This window comes from Stegodyphus dumicola, chromosome 5 (assembly GCF_044657685.1).
Source record: "Stegodyphus dumicola isolate Sdum_Otavi_A_Nest chromosome 5, ASM4465768v1".
In the NCBI taxonomy this organism is placed as follows: Eukaryota; Metazoa; Arthropoda; class Arachnida; order Araneae; family Eresidae; genus Stegodyphus; species Stegodyphus dumicola.
Window position 1 is genome coordinate 21810772 of NC_140772.1, and position 15692 is coordinate 21826463.

The 15692-nt window shown below is 29.8% G+C and overlaps 2 protein-coding genes across 3 annotated transcripts in view; both read left to right on the top strand.

The window, feature by feature from the left end:
- Positions 1 to 5664, top strand: part of LOC118183596 (segment polarity protein dishevelled homolog DVL-3-like) — a 66194-nt gene extending 60530 nt beyond the window's left edge. Inside the window, exons 18-19 of one of the 2 annotated variants that reach the window (XM_085816499.1) lie at positions 664 to 876; positions 3961 to 5664. In XM_085816499.1, coding sequence (XP_085672625.1) covers positions 664 to 876; positions 3961 to 4010 — 263 coding nt within the window. In that variant the 3' untranslated portion in view covers positions 4011 to 5664. Of the gene's footprint in view, positions 1 to 663 lie in introns of both variants that reach the window. The other variant, XM_085816498.1, reaches the window with a different exon arrangement.
- Positions 5665 to 13857: 8193 nt separating this feature from the next.
- The window catches only part of LOC118183595 (alpha-mannosidase 2C1-like), a 74122-nt gene continuing 72287 nt past the window's right edge, over positions 13858 to 15692 (top strand). Inside the window, exon 1 of the mRNA XM_035353191.2 lies at positions 13858 to 14260. Within this exon, the coding sequence (XP_035209082.1) occupies positions 14015 to 14260 (246 nt within the window). The 5' untranslated portion in view covers positions 13858 to 14014. The remainder of the gene's footprint in view (positions 14261 to 15692) is intronic.

Here is a 15692-nt window from a genome sequence, read left to right on the forward strand (position 1 = left end):
AAAAATGGGGAAGTATATCAATTTTATTACTTTTATTCTATTTCTTCAATATATCTTTCTGATTTTTCCATTAACAACTTCGAATTTCATAAAAATGCCATCCACAACTTCTAATCCATTCTGTTTATCAAGGCATGTGCTTTGAAATTTGTGAACTATTTGAATAGTACTTAAGCTTGTTTATGTGTGTCGAGTTTCTGGAGAGAAATGAATCAAGACAATCAATTTAAAAATTATTATCAACTTGCAAAAAGAATTTTTCAAACTTTGTAATAATCATAGTCAGTAGTTGCATTCCAGAATGTAAGAAATTAAAAGTATAATATTAAATAGCTATGCATAAAGCTGATTCTGATGTCTCATATAGCTCATTACCAGGTTAGAGCTTGCTGTTTTTTTTTTTTTTTTTTTTTTTTTTGGGAGGAGGGGTATTAATTTAATGATATTCTCCAATTGTGGATACATTTATGCTTAGTTAAATAATCCAGTACAGGATTACTATATCAATAAATTAATTTTATTGCAAATTAGAATGAATAAAAATTTGAAAGATCATTTAGTTCTTTCATTTATAAAAATATGGATGTAGTTTATTTGCTTTTTATGTGTATAGTGTGTCAGTCAGAGTTAACATTTTACTATTTTAAATCTTTTATTTTTTAGGGGGAAGTAGCAATGGAGAATTGATTCAGGATAAGGATCGGAAATCAGGTAGTCCAGGTGGTAGTGATTCTGAAGTTGCAAGTCAAAGAAGTTGTCGCAGAATTGCCAATCCAGTTGATTGTGGAGCTGGAAGTAGTGGTAGTGATCGTAGTGCCAATACTCATGTCACGCAAGATGGTCCAAGATTGGATTCTATACCTCCTGAACTTTCTGGTAGTTCTCAGTCTTTTCGAGCAGCTATGGGAAATCCATGTGAATTTTTTGTTAATGTCATATAGTGTTGCCTTAAAAAACAAAGTATCATTAATTTTTTAAGCTTCATAAATTTTGTTGGCATTCTTGCTATTTGTGAACTATAATATTTATTTTGTCATAGAATTTTGAAAAATGCCATGTAGTATTTTTTATCTTTTTTTATAAATCTGTATGATTTTAATAAAGTTATAGATATTTTAAATATGCATGAATTATTTTTAAATCTTTATTTTATTAATTGCTTAATATTATTGTTTGTCAGCAATAGTTTAAAATATTTTCTCAAACAAAAAGGCATATTTTTTATGGTTTTCTTAATTATTCATAATTTTTGTCTCAGTTGGTTTTATCTTATTCAGAATCTCAGTTTTGTAGTTCTGATTTGGTTTTTTTTAGGAATAATATCTTTCATTCAAGAGCTTAAATGTTTAGCATAAATTAAGTGTATTCATAAATTAAATGTAAAACATACAAACTTCCAAACACAACCTTTTTTTCTCTCAAAGTTAATATTTGTAGGTTGGTTGAATGACTGCATTTAAGCATATCAGTATTGTTTGATAGAAATGCTGCATTTTATCCTTTGCAGTGATATTATGGGGCAACACAAATATTAACTTTTGTTGTTTTCATAGTTGTAATTCAAATTCTATTTGAGAAATGTGCAAAAGTGGTCATCTGAAGATTTAATAATGTATGCATTATAAGCCATTTGTAATGAAATTGCATCGTATCTGTATTTCGCATGGTCATATTATATTGACTGTGCTTGAGCTGAATTTGACTTTTCTATTCTAGAGTTCATAGTTCTTAACCGCCATATTTGTCAGTGTATTGTCATCTGACATTGTTGAAAGCATTGTAGATCATTAAATTGTAATTTAAAGCTTAGATACAGAGTTTAAATTTTCTAATTTGTAAATTTCTTTTATTTATTATATTAAAAAATTTTATTTTAAAGTACATTCAGTTTAAATTTTATAACTGGCCACTTCACTGGAATTCTGTTAAATTGAAAAATATTGGCAGAAGTTTTCTCATCTTTATCTGGAAGTATTTTAATATTTTTTTTTCCTTTTTAACATTTGGATCATTTAATTGCTTTAGTATTAGAAGGTGTCTTTTTAGATGTAGAAAGTATTTAACTTTTACTAATTATCTTAGTTGTTGATTATGTAAAATCTTAGTAAATATTTATAATTTTTAAATACTGATGTATAATGATTTATGAAAGTCCCTTGCATGATATGGTTATGTAATAGAATGATATGTTTCTTTTTGTTATACTGTATCTCGTTTGTAAAATTTACTGTTGCATTCTAAATTGAAATCTTCCCAAAGCAGTTTTCTTCTCCAGAAGATTTAAAAATACCAACCATTCGGGAGAAATAGTTATCAAAATTGAAAGCAGTTAGAATATTTATGTGACAGCACTTCAACAAAATTTTATGAATATTGAGATAGATCAAGGTAAAAGAAAATTGAAGGAAAAGTAGCTAGGCCAGATGCAGAACCTTTAGGAACTACATCATTGTATGTTAGAAAAAAATTGCCATTAAACATTGATTGTTTTTATCAGGTCTTGAGGGGAAAATATAATTTCTTTGAAAAAAAATCTGAGCAATTCTTTATAAATATTCTTTAATCTTCCTGTACACACACACACACACACTTCATATTTTAATCTTAAAATTATTAACTAACTATTAGTTGCAAATAAATTCATGTATAAGTTTATTTTCAGTTAAGACTTTTAGTAAAATTTAATTAAGAAGCTTAGCTATGTACTTGTCTAACACTTCTTAAATGATCTGTGACATTTCAAATGTTTCAACTGTCAAAAGTAAAATTTTTGTCAGATCATAAGATTAAGACCATTTGTTTAGCTGTGAAAAATTATAAAAATATCAAAAATGATAAAAATATCACAGTTTTGCTATAGTCATAATGGTTTTTCCTTTATTTTTAGGTAAAAGCATTTGAAGAATATAAATAAATGTAATACTGTATAAATAAACCACTATTTCATTAACAATATAGTTGCATTAAAACGTGAAGAATATTTCTAATGTGATGATAATTAATATATCATTGATTAAGTAATTTATTAATTTCCAGTACCATTGTTCATCATTTTTTTATCGCAAAGTCTGTCATGATCATTTTTAACTAATTATTTTACAAAGAGGAAATAGCTGTAGAAAATAAAAGAAATGCAGGAGGATAATAAAAGCATGCAGGATAATCTTGACTGAGCTTTCTACTTTTTTAAGGGAGCTGAAAAAAGTGTTGAATTTTGTCCTGAAATAATTTTAAAAATTAATATATTGTGAACATGCTAGTATGAGTGAATTATAGTTTCGAGGAATTAGGATGAAATTCAGTTGTAAATAAATATGTGTTTAAAATTAGACACTAAAAGTTTGTCTAAGGCATTTTGAGTTTATTTCACCCTCAAACAAAGAATATGTTTTATGGAGTGCAAAATGAGCCTCTTTACATCTGTTATTGCAACACTTTACATACATATGCAAAGAGATACTAGACATTTCAGGCTTCTGAAAACAAAGTCATTGTTATATTGTTCATTACAGTTGTACATTATGGGCACAAAATGAAAAGTTGACTTTGGATTAGATGAATATGTATAGCATCTGGTTAACTGGAATAATAATGAATTCATTCTTAGTTATATATTGCTATATCACTTTTTGTATTGCAGCTTTTTAGAAATTTAGCTTTATAAGTTTATTGGAATATTTTTACTAAGGTAAAAGCATTTTATAAAAAAACATTTTTCATTTATTGAATGTACCAGTAAAATAAATGCAATAAGTTCTACTTTCATATTACTGTATTTAATTTTTTAGGCTTATAATATATACAGTTATGATTTTCTTTTCTTCATAGTAAAATATTGTCCTGATTTGTGCATTAATCATTTACCAGGAAATGTGTGTAAATTTTTCTATAAAAATAAAGTAACATAGAAAATTATAAATTTTTATATGCAAACCTTTTTTTTCATGCTGCATAACATAGTTGAGGATGATATCATGGAATACCGCTTCTCTGACAAGGGCATTGTGTAACTATCAAGTCTTCAACCATGAACATTTTTGATAGGAGTTCCAAGATCCAAGTATCTGCGTGTACAGTTTAAACAGAATTTTTTTAATTATGATTCCATGATTTTTATTGTCTATTTTATATACTCTATGCATATTTATTCATTTATTGTGAACAATTTTGCAATATGTGATGTGATAAAAATTGAATTTAGAAGGAGGGAATGTTTATCATCAAGTAATTCAAGAATACTTAGTTAAATTAATATGTCTAAAGCATTTAACTTTTTAAAATTCAGGGCTCAAAATTTGACTGTTCATATATGTAGCGTATTTAATGAGCATCTGGATTGTGTTTTACTTAAAGTAAATTTTGTTACCTTTCTTTGTAAACCTTAATAATAATCATTTATTAAAACTTATGAGTTTCTCTTAGTTTATAGATTCTGAATCAATATGTATAATAATGAATATGAAATTTTATATTAGGACATTGTATATTAAAGCTTTTTTAATGCAAATTTCCAAATTTCTGTCATCAATAAAAAGTACCAGCCCTTGATCTTTGAATTGTCACTGTGATTGTTTTTTAATTAATTGAATTAAAAAAAAATCTTTTCATTTAATTTTTTAACTTTTATCTTTTGGAATAGAAATTTGCATGTACTAATATTGTTTAAAATTTTAATGGAATATGTCAAATTTGCCTTGAATGTTATTTCTTCTTAATAAAATCTGTAGGGTAGGTTAAAAAATGAGCTTATCTAAGTGCATATCTATTTATTATTTTAAGGAAATATTCAAGGGCAATTCTAAAATTTTAATGTATGAAATTTGTTTCATTGAAGTTTGTTTGATATATACATGTCAATTAAAACTCATAAAATGTGGACAAGGGCTTTATAATTTTAAAGTGAGGGGGGAAAAAAGAGTTGAAACCTTTTATATATTAAACCAGTCATGTGTAATTAAAAATTTCCTAAACAGATGTACTGTTTATAGTATTGAAATGTATTTTCATCATCAGGAATTTCTTTATATATCTTCCTAAAAACCTAAAGTGAATTTTTCGTGCTCCTTTTTTCAAATTTTATTAATTATTGTTTATTATTTCTAGATTTTAATAAGAGAATAGTTTACTGATTTAATAATTTCAGTAAGAGAATAGTTTACTGAAAAAATTACTGACTTTAAAAAGTTGTATTATCTGAAATTAAAGCAGTAAACTAAGCCAGTTTTGAAGTTTAATTCAAATGTGAAATATGAATTTAATATTATATTTTATCTAGTCATGAAATAAAGACTGGTTCTGCCCAATTAAATTACAGATGGTAATGATTTTGGAAGTAGTTGGCAAAAGTTGAACTTTACTGTCCCCTGATCAATGCAGATATATTTTCCAAAGACATCTGTGCAATTTAAATGTTTTCTAGGGGCACTGTATATATTCATACACAATTTTTTTTCAAATGCCAATCTTGCATTATTGTGTTCTGTTTGGAGATGGTATTTGAGTTTGCATAAAATACTGTGTGTGTCTTGTCTGTGTTTACATTTATTTGAAAAATTAATACTTTTTATAAAGCCCAATATACTTTGTTGCTTTTTAAGGAAAACCTGTAGGTATATGTATCTTGGAAAAAAGAAGGCATTTATATAAATAAAACATTCAAAAGTACTTGCTTTATTCATTTGCATTATATCAAACATTGATTTTTTAAAAATTATTTTCTTAAATTAAGTATATGCTACAACAGTATTGATATTAATCAGTTTGTGGCAATAATTTTGAAGACAATCCCAAGATGGGGAGAGCTGGAATTTATTTATATATTATGCTAAACTTTTTAGTGCTGGGGGGGAGTGTTTGGATGGTGAGAAATTAACATTGCTTCCAATTTTCATTCAAACAAGTTGGTAGCATGCCATATGAGTAATTGGAGCTTCGAAATACTCTTTTTTTTTTCCCCAGGGGGGGGGAATCTGTTATAAGCCATGTATGTGATGCACAATAAAGACATATTTAAAATAAGGAAAAAAATTATTTCAAAAACATAAAAGCATTATTTCAAGTTCAGAGATAAAGTTGGAAGATAACAATAAATTTTAAAAAAATAATTAATAAAATAATTAAACATAAAATTTTTACGTCAAAAGATAAGTTTTGAATTGAATAATTTAGTTATGCTTGTATAATAATTTTCCATAAGCAAAGAATGTCTTTTGTGCAGAAAGTCCTGTAGTAAATGCAGAATTGCATTACATGTCCTTTTCCATGCTACTGTCACTGCTTCTCATATACATTTTAATTTGCACAAGAGTTCTTGAATCCTCACTTAAAATAGGTAATTTAATTTGAATGGTTATGCCTTTTTCCAACACTATATTGCCAAAAAAAAAAAAAAAAAAAAAAAAAAAATGAAGATGATACTAATGCATTGAAATCTTTGCCTACCCATATACTTTGAGAAACAATTTATTAGAATAGTCTGTAGTCTGCTTTTATTCCGATAATTAAACTATTTTCGGATGTGATAGTGCTTATATGCGTCGACAAGCCCAAAATTTCAGAAATGATTAGTTCTTTCTAGCTGTTTCTTGAGACTTTTTCAGCATACTTATTTCATTCATAATCATGAGGGAGGAAGCACTGAATAATGACTCGAAGAAATTTTGTGGACACTTCATTTTGGTAACTTTTAGATCTGCATTTCCCTCAAAAACAATTTTTTCAAAATCTTGTGTCATGTCTTTCCTTATGTTCAATTTCGCTTTTATCATAATTTCTGTAATCTCTTCTTTTTACTTACCATGTCTTTGATGGAAGAAATCATCATTTTTCATCATCACTGTTAAGTTCTTGCTTTTTAAATTACCCTGATCATAGCTTGCTCTATTAGGGTCTATCTTAAAATTATGAATTTTAACTTTTACACGTATCTAGGCTTTATTACAGAAGGCTCTAATCTGCATGGTTACTTGTTCGTTACTTAATGGAGGTTCATGATCATCACATACACAGTGTGTAACTTTCTGGCAAGAAAATGCGTCATACAAACAATAATGTTACCAGTTTTTAATGAGTTAAGTGTAGCTAATGACCTGCATCTTTTTTCAGCTGATTTAGTAATAAAATTTAAGTAGTGATAAAAAATGTCCTTATTTTTAAAAGAATCCTCTTATGGGTAGAGTGCCTCTTTTTTTTTTTTTTTTAATTCATCCTTTTCGAGCTATTGTAAAAACAAAATCATTATTAGATTTATTACAGTTTTTGTTTCTGAAATATAATAAGCTTTGTTTAATGAATAAAACTAGCCTGTTTATAGAAATGCTCAGTATATAATCTTTTATACCCTGCATTTGCCAAACAACTTTTAACATTTCATGTTTTCTTTTTGAACTGATTTTGTTCATGGAAGATGTGTTGTATTGTAATATATTTTTGCAAATGCTGCTCTCTTATTTTAATAAAAAAATGTTTCGAAAATATACATTGCCCTCCAATAGTTAAGGAACAGCATGTTTTTTTTTTTGTGTCTGATTTGAGAATAAAGAAATATAGAAAACAAAAATTTAGAGGCCATGTTCACTAAACAGTTCTTAAATGAATGCGACATAGAATCTTTCTTAAGTTCAACACAAGTATGAATTTCAACAAAAAATTTCACTCTTGGCAGAGAAGTCCAGTTTTGGAGAAACAGTATATCACAGTTTTTTGAGGGAAAATGTGTTGGTAATATTATAAAAATGGGTTCTAATAAGGAATGTGTCCACCCCTAGCTGCAATACGTTGGCGGCAGTGACATTCCATGCTGTCAATTAAGTTGTCAATCAGTCATGGAAAGCAATGAGCAGACAATGGAGTAATCCTTGTTCAAGCTTACCTAACGACCTTGGAGGAGGACTTAAAGCAGCAACCTGTCTCACAAGGTAGTCACAAAGATGCTGTGTCAGATTCAGGTCAGGGGATTGAGCTGGCCATTCCATCTGCTCCAAACCATGACCCTCAAGATATTCTTCACATTGTCATCCATCAGAAGAAATCCAGGACCAATAGCAGGTGCATATGGGCGATCATATTGATCAAGGATTTCGTCTTGATCTCGCACAGATCAAAGTTCCTCCATGGAACACATGCAGGTCATTGCGACTACAGAGAGAGATCCCAGCCCAAAACATTATTCCACTACCTATGTAACTGTGTCTTTCTACAGTGTGGGATTGATTGTATCTGGTTCATTTGTTCCCTTCAGATCAGCTGGCAACCTGAATCACTCTCCAATGTGACCTGGACTCTTCTGGGAAGAGAACAGATACCCATTGTTGCCTGTTCCAAAAGACATGTTCTCCTGCCTAATATAAATGGGCACCTCTGTGTCCTCAGGTCAAGGGGATACGAACAGCTGGTAGTCTTGTGTACACACCTGTATTGTGCAGACGTCAGCGCACTATAGTAGCTGATATTTTTATGCCTGTTAGCACTAAATGATCTGCCATGAGATAAGGTAGAGTACTATTTCTCCTCCTTCGGTCCGAAAGAGCTAAATAACTGTCTCTGCGGGTGTTGTAACTCTAGGTCTGCCTGGAACATGTCTTCTAGACATAGAATCCTCGGATTCAAACTGATTCCATAGTCAGTGGACCATATGACGAGAGACATTTAGATGTCTAGCAGCATCAGTTTGTGACATCCCCATTTTCATCCATTCGATTGCCTGCCAACTCGATGAATTGAGCAAACGACTTCTCTGGGACATTTGTAAACTCTCATGGGTATTGTAAACGAAACTGCTAATAACAACTGAAGATCAACACTTGTAAACGAAACTTTCAATTTTTTCCTTTTTCCTCCAACTTCTATATAAAGTATTCATTTCTAATAAAATAAAAAAGGTGGTAGCTGTTGTTTTTGCATATATTTTCTTAAACTTTGCTACTATCATGCATATAAACTGTGAATTTAAATGTTACTGAAATTTTTATAAGGGTGAGCTTTGAAAAAAACGTGCTGTTCCTTAACTTTTGGGATTGGTATTGGATTACTCTTTTGAGCTGTTTCAAATTACCAATTTGATTTTCATTTTATGATTTTGCATATTATAAAGCAAATTATTGTGTCGTTATAATGTAAATGAAAATCTAATTTTGAATCTTATGTTAATTTAATTAATTTATTTATTATTTGATAATACATGAAGTGATGAGTATTCTAGTTTGTCAAGTTAAGGAAAGTTTAACAAATTTGGAATTATTTTTGTTGGATGATACAAAGGATTGCATTCCTTTCTCTTAACCCTTATGTCAATATAGTTTTCTCTTTTCACTTAAATACATAAAAGTACTCACAAATAAACTGTGCCAGTTGTGAAAGATTAACACTTTCATTATATTAATGTTTACTGCTATATATCTTATAATCCAGAGATTATAATTTAATCAAATTATTATCTAGCATACTGTGCAGCTTTAATGATACATATTAATTTTGAAAGTTCTTAACTTTTATATATATTTGAAAATAACTTAGTGTAAAATTTGAGTGATGTAGTATATGAGTTTAAAATCATCATATTTATTTTAATTTCACAAGCATTATTGAACTTAACAGACATGATAAAAAAGAGACTCAAAATAGTCCTCTTCCCCCCCTCCTTAATCATTACTAAATAAAAATATCCATTAAACAGGAAACTGAAGATTATTTTGCTTATTTGCACAAGAGCTGATGTGAAAGTGTATGTCAGATTTAGTTCTTTTACTAATAAGACAATATGCATTGAGTTACATTTCATGAGTAGAGCATTATGCAGTACTATTAGGAGGAATAGTGGATTGTACCATTAGCACTTAAGGACAATAATATGCTCTGACCATTATCTGATGGTATATCTATACCTAGAACCTTTATTTATATCATTAAAGTTTTTTTTTTTTTTTTTTGAATGGCGGCTATTTTCGAACTATTTTTGTCTTTTTTCTACATTTGCCACTCGTAAGGCTGAAAGTGGTGGCCATTTTGTTGAGGAGGCACCTAATAGGCAGCCACCATTATCTCCTGTGAAGCAATGGACAGTTACAACCATGCCTTCTCCGGGATTTGAACCTGGGCCCTTCGGTATCATAGGCGGCTCCCCTAACCACTGTACCATTGAGGCAGCTATATCATTAAAGTACCTTCCCTGAAGAATCCTTGATTGGCTGTGGTAATGGAAGGCCAGAGGTTGCCATATTGGAACTTTAAGGATTATGTGATAAGCAGTTATCCAAAAACATAACTATGCTGCCAAATAAATAAAGTTATGATGTAATTGCATTACATTCAGCTGATTTTGCGGTCTTTCTAAATGACTTTCCATTCTTTCTGGAGTAGTACAGTATAGCAGGTGCAGTTAATTGTTGTTCAATATTTGAATAAATCGATTTGGGGCATCTCGGTTTGATGACAAATTATTGTAGTGCCATATAAATTTACACTTGTTAAGTTTATGAATGTGCATGTGCTAAACTTAAAATGTTTAAATTTACAAAAGATAAAATTTTATGGTACTATATTCTTTGCTGATTTACTAAACAAAATTAAAGAATTAACATTTATAATTTTTTTTAAATTAGATTTTGTTGAATTGGTATCTAGATCCATTAAGTAGTATCACTTTACTGAAATTAAGATTATGTTACTACCTATTTATTAAAAGCACTAAATCGAAAATAGGGGAAAACCTGCTCATTTATTAAAAGTTACAACAGAATATATACACTTATCCCTCCTTGAAACGTATTTTCTCTTATAAGTAAAGATACTGGAACTTAGCTGAACAAAAGTTTTGATCCGTCAAGTTAGAAATAATAATTGAAACAGAGAGCTCATTCATCACGAAATGGCATCTGCGTTAACTGCTTAGTTTAAAAAAAAAAAAAAAAAAAAAAAAGAATGTATTAAGAACGAAAGCTTCGTCGAAGCAGGGGTGGCTTTCTCAGTCCGCAGAGGGAAACGAGCTATCCATCTAGAGCCTTAATATCATTTTGCACACGCACAAACAGCTTAACTATTGGATTGTTTATTTTGAGGAACAAAAATCTACGAAAATCCGAGTTTAAATTATCGCGAAAAGTTTTGTTAAAGAACGAAATTTGCAAGTTCTTTAATTTGGTACCGTATTCCTCAATTTCCTCTGCACCAGGTTATTTGACTGAGAATTTGTCTGTTCGTGACATATAGCGCCGCATTAGTCGAACTGGTTTACATTACGTCTATGAAAGCTTTCTTTCTCTACATACATATTTTTATTATGTATGTAATACGGCTGGATATTATTATTATTAAACCCTCCTTCTAGTTTTGTAAAAGATGGAAGGAACGTCTGAACAACTTGATATTTCTCAAGAGCAAAATAAAAGGAGAGGAAAGAGTATGAGTGTCGGAATTTGGTTTAAATAAAAATGAAGATACCCAGAAAAAAGGAAATTAATTTGAATCTCAAAGAAGAAAGATTCCTACAGCATCCATACGACTCACATCGACTAAAACCTGAAAGAATGAAACCAAAATGCATATTTTATGAAGACAAAATTCTGGCTATTGAGTCAGAATGTGTCGCATGTTTTTTAAAATGTCTCATTTGTCGTAAAACACATGTTTTCTGAATGTGTGATCAAATATAAGAAGTCTAGTCGGAAGAAGAAATTTCTCCCGAAAAAGATTGTTTTGCCAAATAGAAGTTCAAATTCAAGGTAATCTTTCAGATTTTCAAGGCCAGCTTTATCTCAGGTGATTAAGGGAGAATACTTGGTGTGCTGTTTGATACTGGCACACCAAGGTCATATATTTTTAAGGTATGCTGCAGGAGAGATAAAATATCCTGTAAGTCATCAAGAAACGATTAGACACTCATTGTTTAGCCGTGATTCTATTAAGAAAGAGAAGTATAACAGTTGCAAAATAAAGCAAGTAAATGGGAATTTCACTTTCAATTTTGAAGTCTTCGATTAATAAAAGTGTATTACCAATAAGTAAAGGCCTTTGGTTGGAGATCTGAAAGATGTAAGTATTGTTTAAACTGGTAGTAACACCTCTGTTAATCTGTTTAATTTTCGAGCAGATATTGGTAGGATTTTGACGGGCGAAAGGAAAATATTATCTTCAGGTTTCGTTGCATTCAAAACCCATTTCGGATGGCTGTTAATGGATAAAGTTCTACAAGTGGATTCTATATGATAAACTTTGCAATGGCTATAACATCACTATTTGGGAAGGAAATGAGAATTTCTGGCGGTTAGATGTCATTGAAATCAAGGAACACACAGAGACGACATTAAAATTAGAGCTAAAAATAGATTAAAGTTATAGAAACTTCCTAGGAACAGTAAAATTTAATCAAGATAATCGCCATGAAGTTAGTTGGCCATGGGCTGATGATAGTTCTTCTTTGCCGAATAACTTCAGCCTTGCCCATAAAAGACTTCAGATAGAGACTGTTTAAGTTTAGATCTTCATGTTGAGGCTGTTTAAGGCAAAATATAAAAATTGTACAATATCTTGAATTTAATGGATTGTATTCCATATGAATCTATCTTACTGGGAAAGAGATACAATCCTTCTGTGCTTGTAACTTAGTAATTTGTGTTTCCTGTGATCCTTTTGCCTTCAAAGTTGTAAAGATGTATACTGTATGTTGCACTAAGCCCAATTTTGAAATACATACCACTTCTAATGGTTGCCCTAGTAGGGAAGCAAATGCGGATAAACCTAATAAAACCAGTGATGTACATAACCAGACTTCACTGCCACCGCTTAACAGAGCAGATAAAACAAAAAATAGAAATGCCCAAATGAAAAATTCCACAAATAACATCTCTACAGCTTTTGTAGATTTTATGAAGAACATTCGCGAAATGAGTAACATTTTCAGTGACTATTACGTATTTGATATAAATATAATAATCATTGGCCGCATGAATGAGATTCTTACACTTCTATTGACAAAATTTTTGTTCTATTTATCATTCTGGAGGACATATTTAGAGGAAATTTATCTGGTGTAAATGGAAACTAAGTAAGTGTGATGTTGCGCTGAGAATTTAATATTTTCTATCAGCATTTAATTTCAATCTGTGGGAAATTTGCTAGCTATGTATGTACTCGTAGCTTATGTATCTGTAGTTTTTGTTTGTATGTGTGATTTTTTTTTTTTTTTTAGTTTTATTATATGCCTTATATATTTTCGTAACTGCCTTTTAGATGCCATGCTTCGTATTCTCACGTCTTTAAAGTATTGTATTATTATAGAAACATTTTGTATTTCTTGAGGGAAAAGTTAAAATTAGTGCTTCCGTCTCATTTTCCGTTCTTAACTCTGCTTTGAACTTCATTGTAATTTAACTTATTCCTAACGTGTAACTTGTAACATGATGGTACAAAGGGTGTGAGCATTGCTGCATTTACCCATAGTTTTATTCGTATTAATTGCTCTATTCGTATTACTTGCTCTATTATGTGATATAACAATAGCGATCAGTACTGATATCTAACTGAATTGCGATCAGATGATAGGTTATCTAAATTCATGGTTTTAGTTGAAACCTGACAAGGTAAAACTCAAAGATGGTAAAACTGAAGAACTCGAAAGAAAAAAGTTTGGTTGATCCAAAATTTAACTAAAAAACATAATTATTAATTTCGAATTCTGCATTTTAGTATTCAGTTCAGTTTGTTGGAATTTGGATGGTTGAATTTATTTTCGAAATTTTGCAATTTTGTTTTTTAAACTTCATTTACAAAGTGAATACAAATCAATTTTTTTTTTTTAGCCATGCTATTGCTAAGCCGCGTTTAATATGCTTCTTTCATTCTTCTTTTGGTGGGTAGTTCAACTACAACTGCTGCTAAAGTTTACATTAGTTGATTAATGGTAGTTTAGTGACGTGTTGATACCGGCCGAAAATTTAATGCATTGACATAAATATTGCTTGTAGATCAGATTTTAATGCATTGAAATAAAGCAGTTCTGTATGTTAAACAAACTTTGATTATGGCTAGTTTAACGAAAAATAGACGAACTACTTTAGAACGTATTGAGAAATTTATATCTCCTTTATATTTTACTGACATCAATATTTACGGTCGACAGTATCCGCAGAAAACAAGTTTGCCGACTTTGCTGCATTTTGATTCAAATGGCAGAGTTCCATTCAAAGAAGCTATGGAGATTGGTAATTTCACACCCACTAAAGTGGGATCATCATTTGGACCAACATGGACCACTCATTGGTTTAAGGTTCGTGTATTTTGAACCGGCTTTTTGTCTTTTTATAATAATGTTTCGTGTTATGGAAGAATAAGTAGCATTATACAGTTAATAATAAAGTTTTAAACCACCGTCTTATTGCTCTGCGATTAAAATAATATTAACTCTATACTAATAAAATATATTTTCATGGTTGTACGAAAATGTTTGTCATGATAATAAAAAAAAGGTACTATCTGAACGCATAATCTGATGTCATCATATGCTAAGCTGAAAAATTATTTCCTATTTTATCTTTATTGAAATAAAAGTTCTTCTTTGATATATATTTTGGTTGATCTTTACATTACGGTAACTTGGCGAAAATTTGGCGACCAACTCCCCTACAGCAACCCTCTATTTTTTTTTCCCCCGCCGCCATTTTGTCTTCACGAAGTAAAGACATGTTTCTTTTCTTCTTATCTACTGAACACTTCTTCCAACAATCTACTAGCCGAATTACACTTATGCTAGAAATTTTATCAAACAAAACTGCTTAATCATGACAAATATTCACTGCAAAATTCGGAAAAAGTGCACAATACCATACACCTTACGCGTTTTTCAAAATAACACATACACATAAACCATGTACACGCCGACTTATTTTTACTTAAAAAAACATCCCAGAATTGCACAAAAATGGCATTGCGCACACTCTTCACTATATCCATGTACACTGCTTTTTTCTCATAAATTCGAAAAATTTCACGAAAATACATGACAATTTTCTCAATCTTTAAACCCGGTAAAAAGAACATATATGAAATTACCTGATCGCGAAAAAGTATTTACCCTTTACAAATATGAACATTTCCACATATAAAATAAATAAAATATCCAAAAACTTTTACCTCTAAATCATCTATTACATTATACACGTCACCAACGAATTCATACATGAAGCATTACAAATATTTATTATCGAATATTTAAATTCTTTCCATGCACATTTATTTCAACTTAAATATACACCAAATTCCTACAAGTATAAAATTCACAAAATAACTATAATTTCATTAAAATATAATTAAATTCAAAAACACCACTTAAAATATACATGAGCACATACATTCAATTAATAAAAATTACCTTACAATCCTAATTACTTTAAACTAAATCATTGCTAATAACAATTTTCCCAATAATACCAAATTCCTTTCCACCTTACATTTCCAACAATGCATAAAAATAATTAAAAATACTAACTTACCTAATCTCCTTCAGAATCTTCATTACGTGGCGGATACACTTTTCTTCATTCTCTTTCAGAATCTTTAAAATCATACTTATCTTTCAAAGCAAGATACCACGTAAAATAAATAACATAATAAAACATGTTTATTTCTCTCTCACACAACCTTAAAAAACATTTCTTACTATCCTTTTCAATACCACTAAATACCCATTTCGAATTCACTTT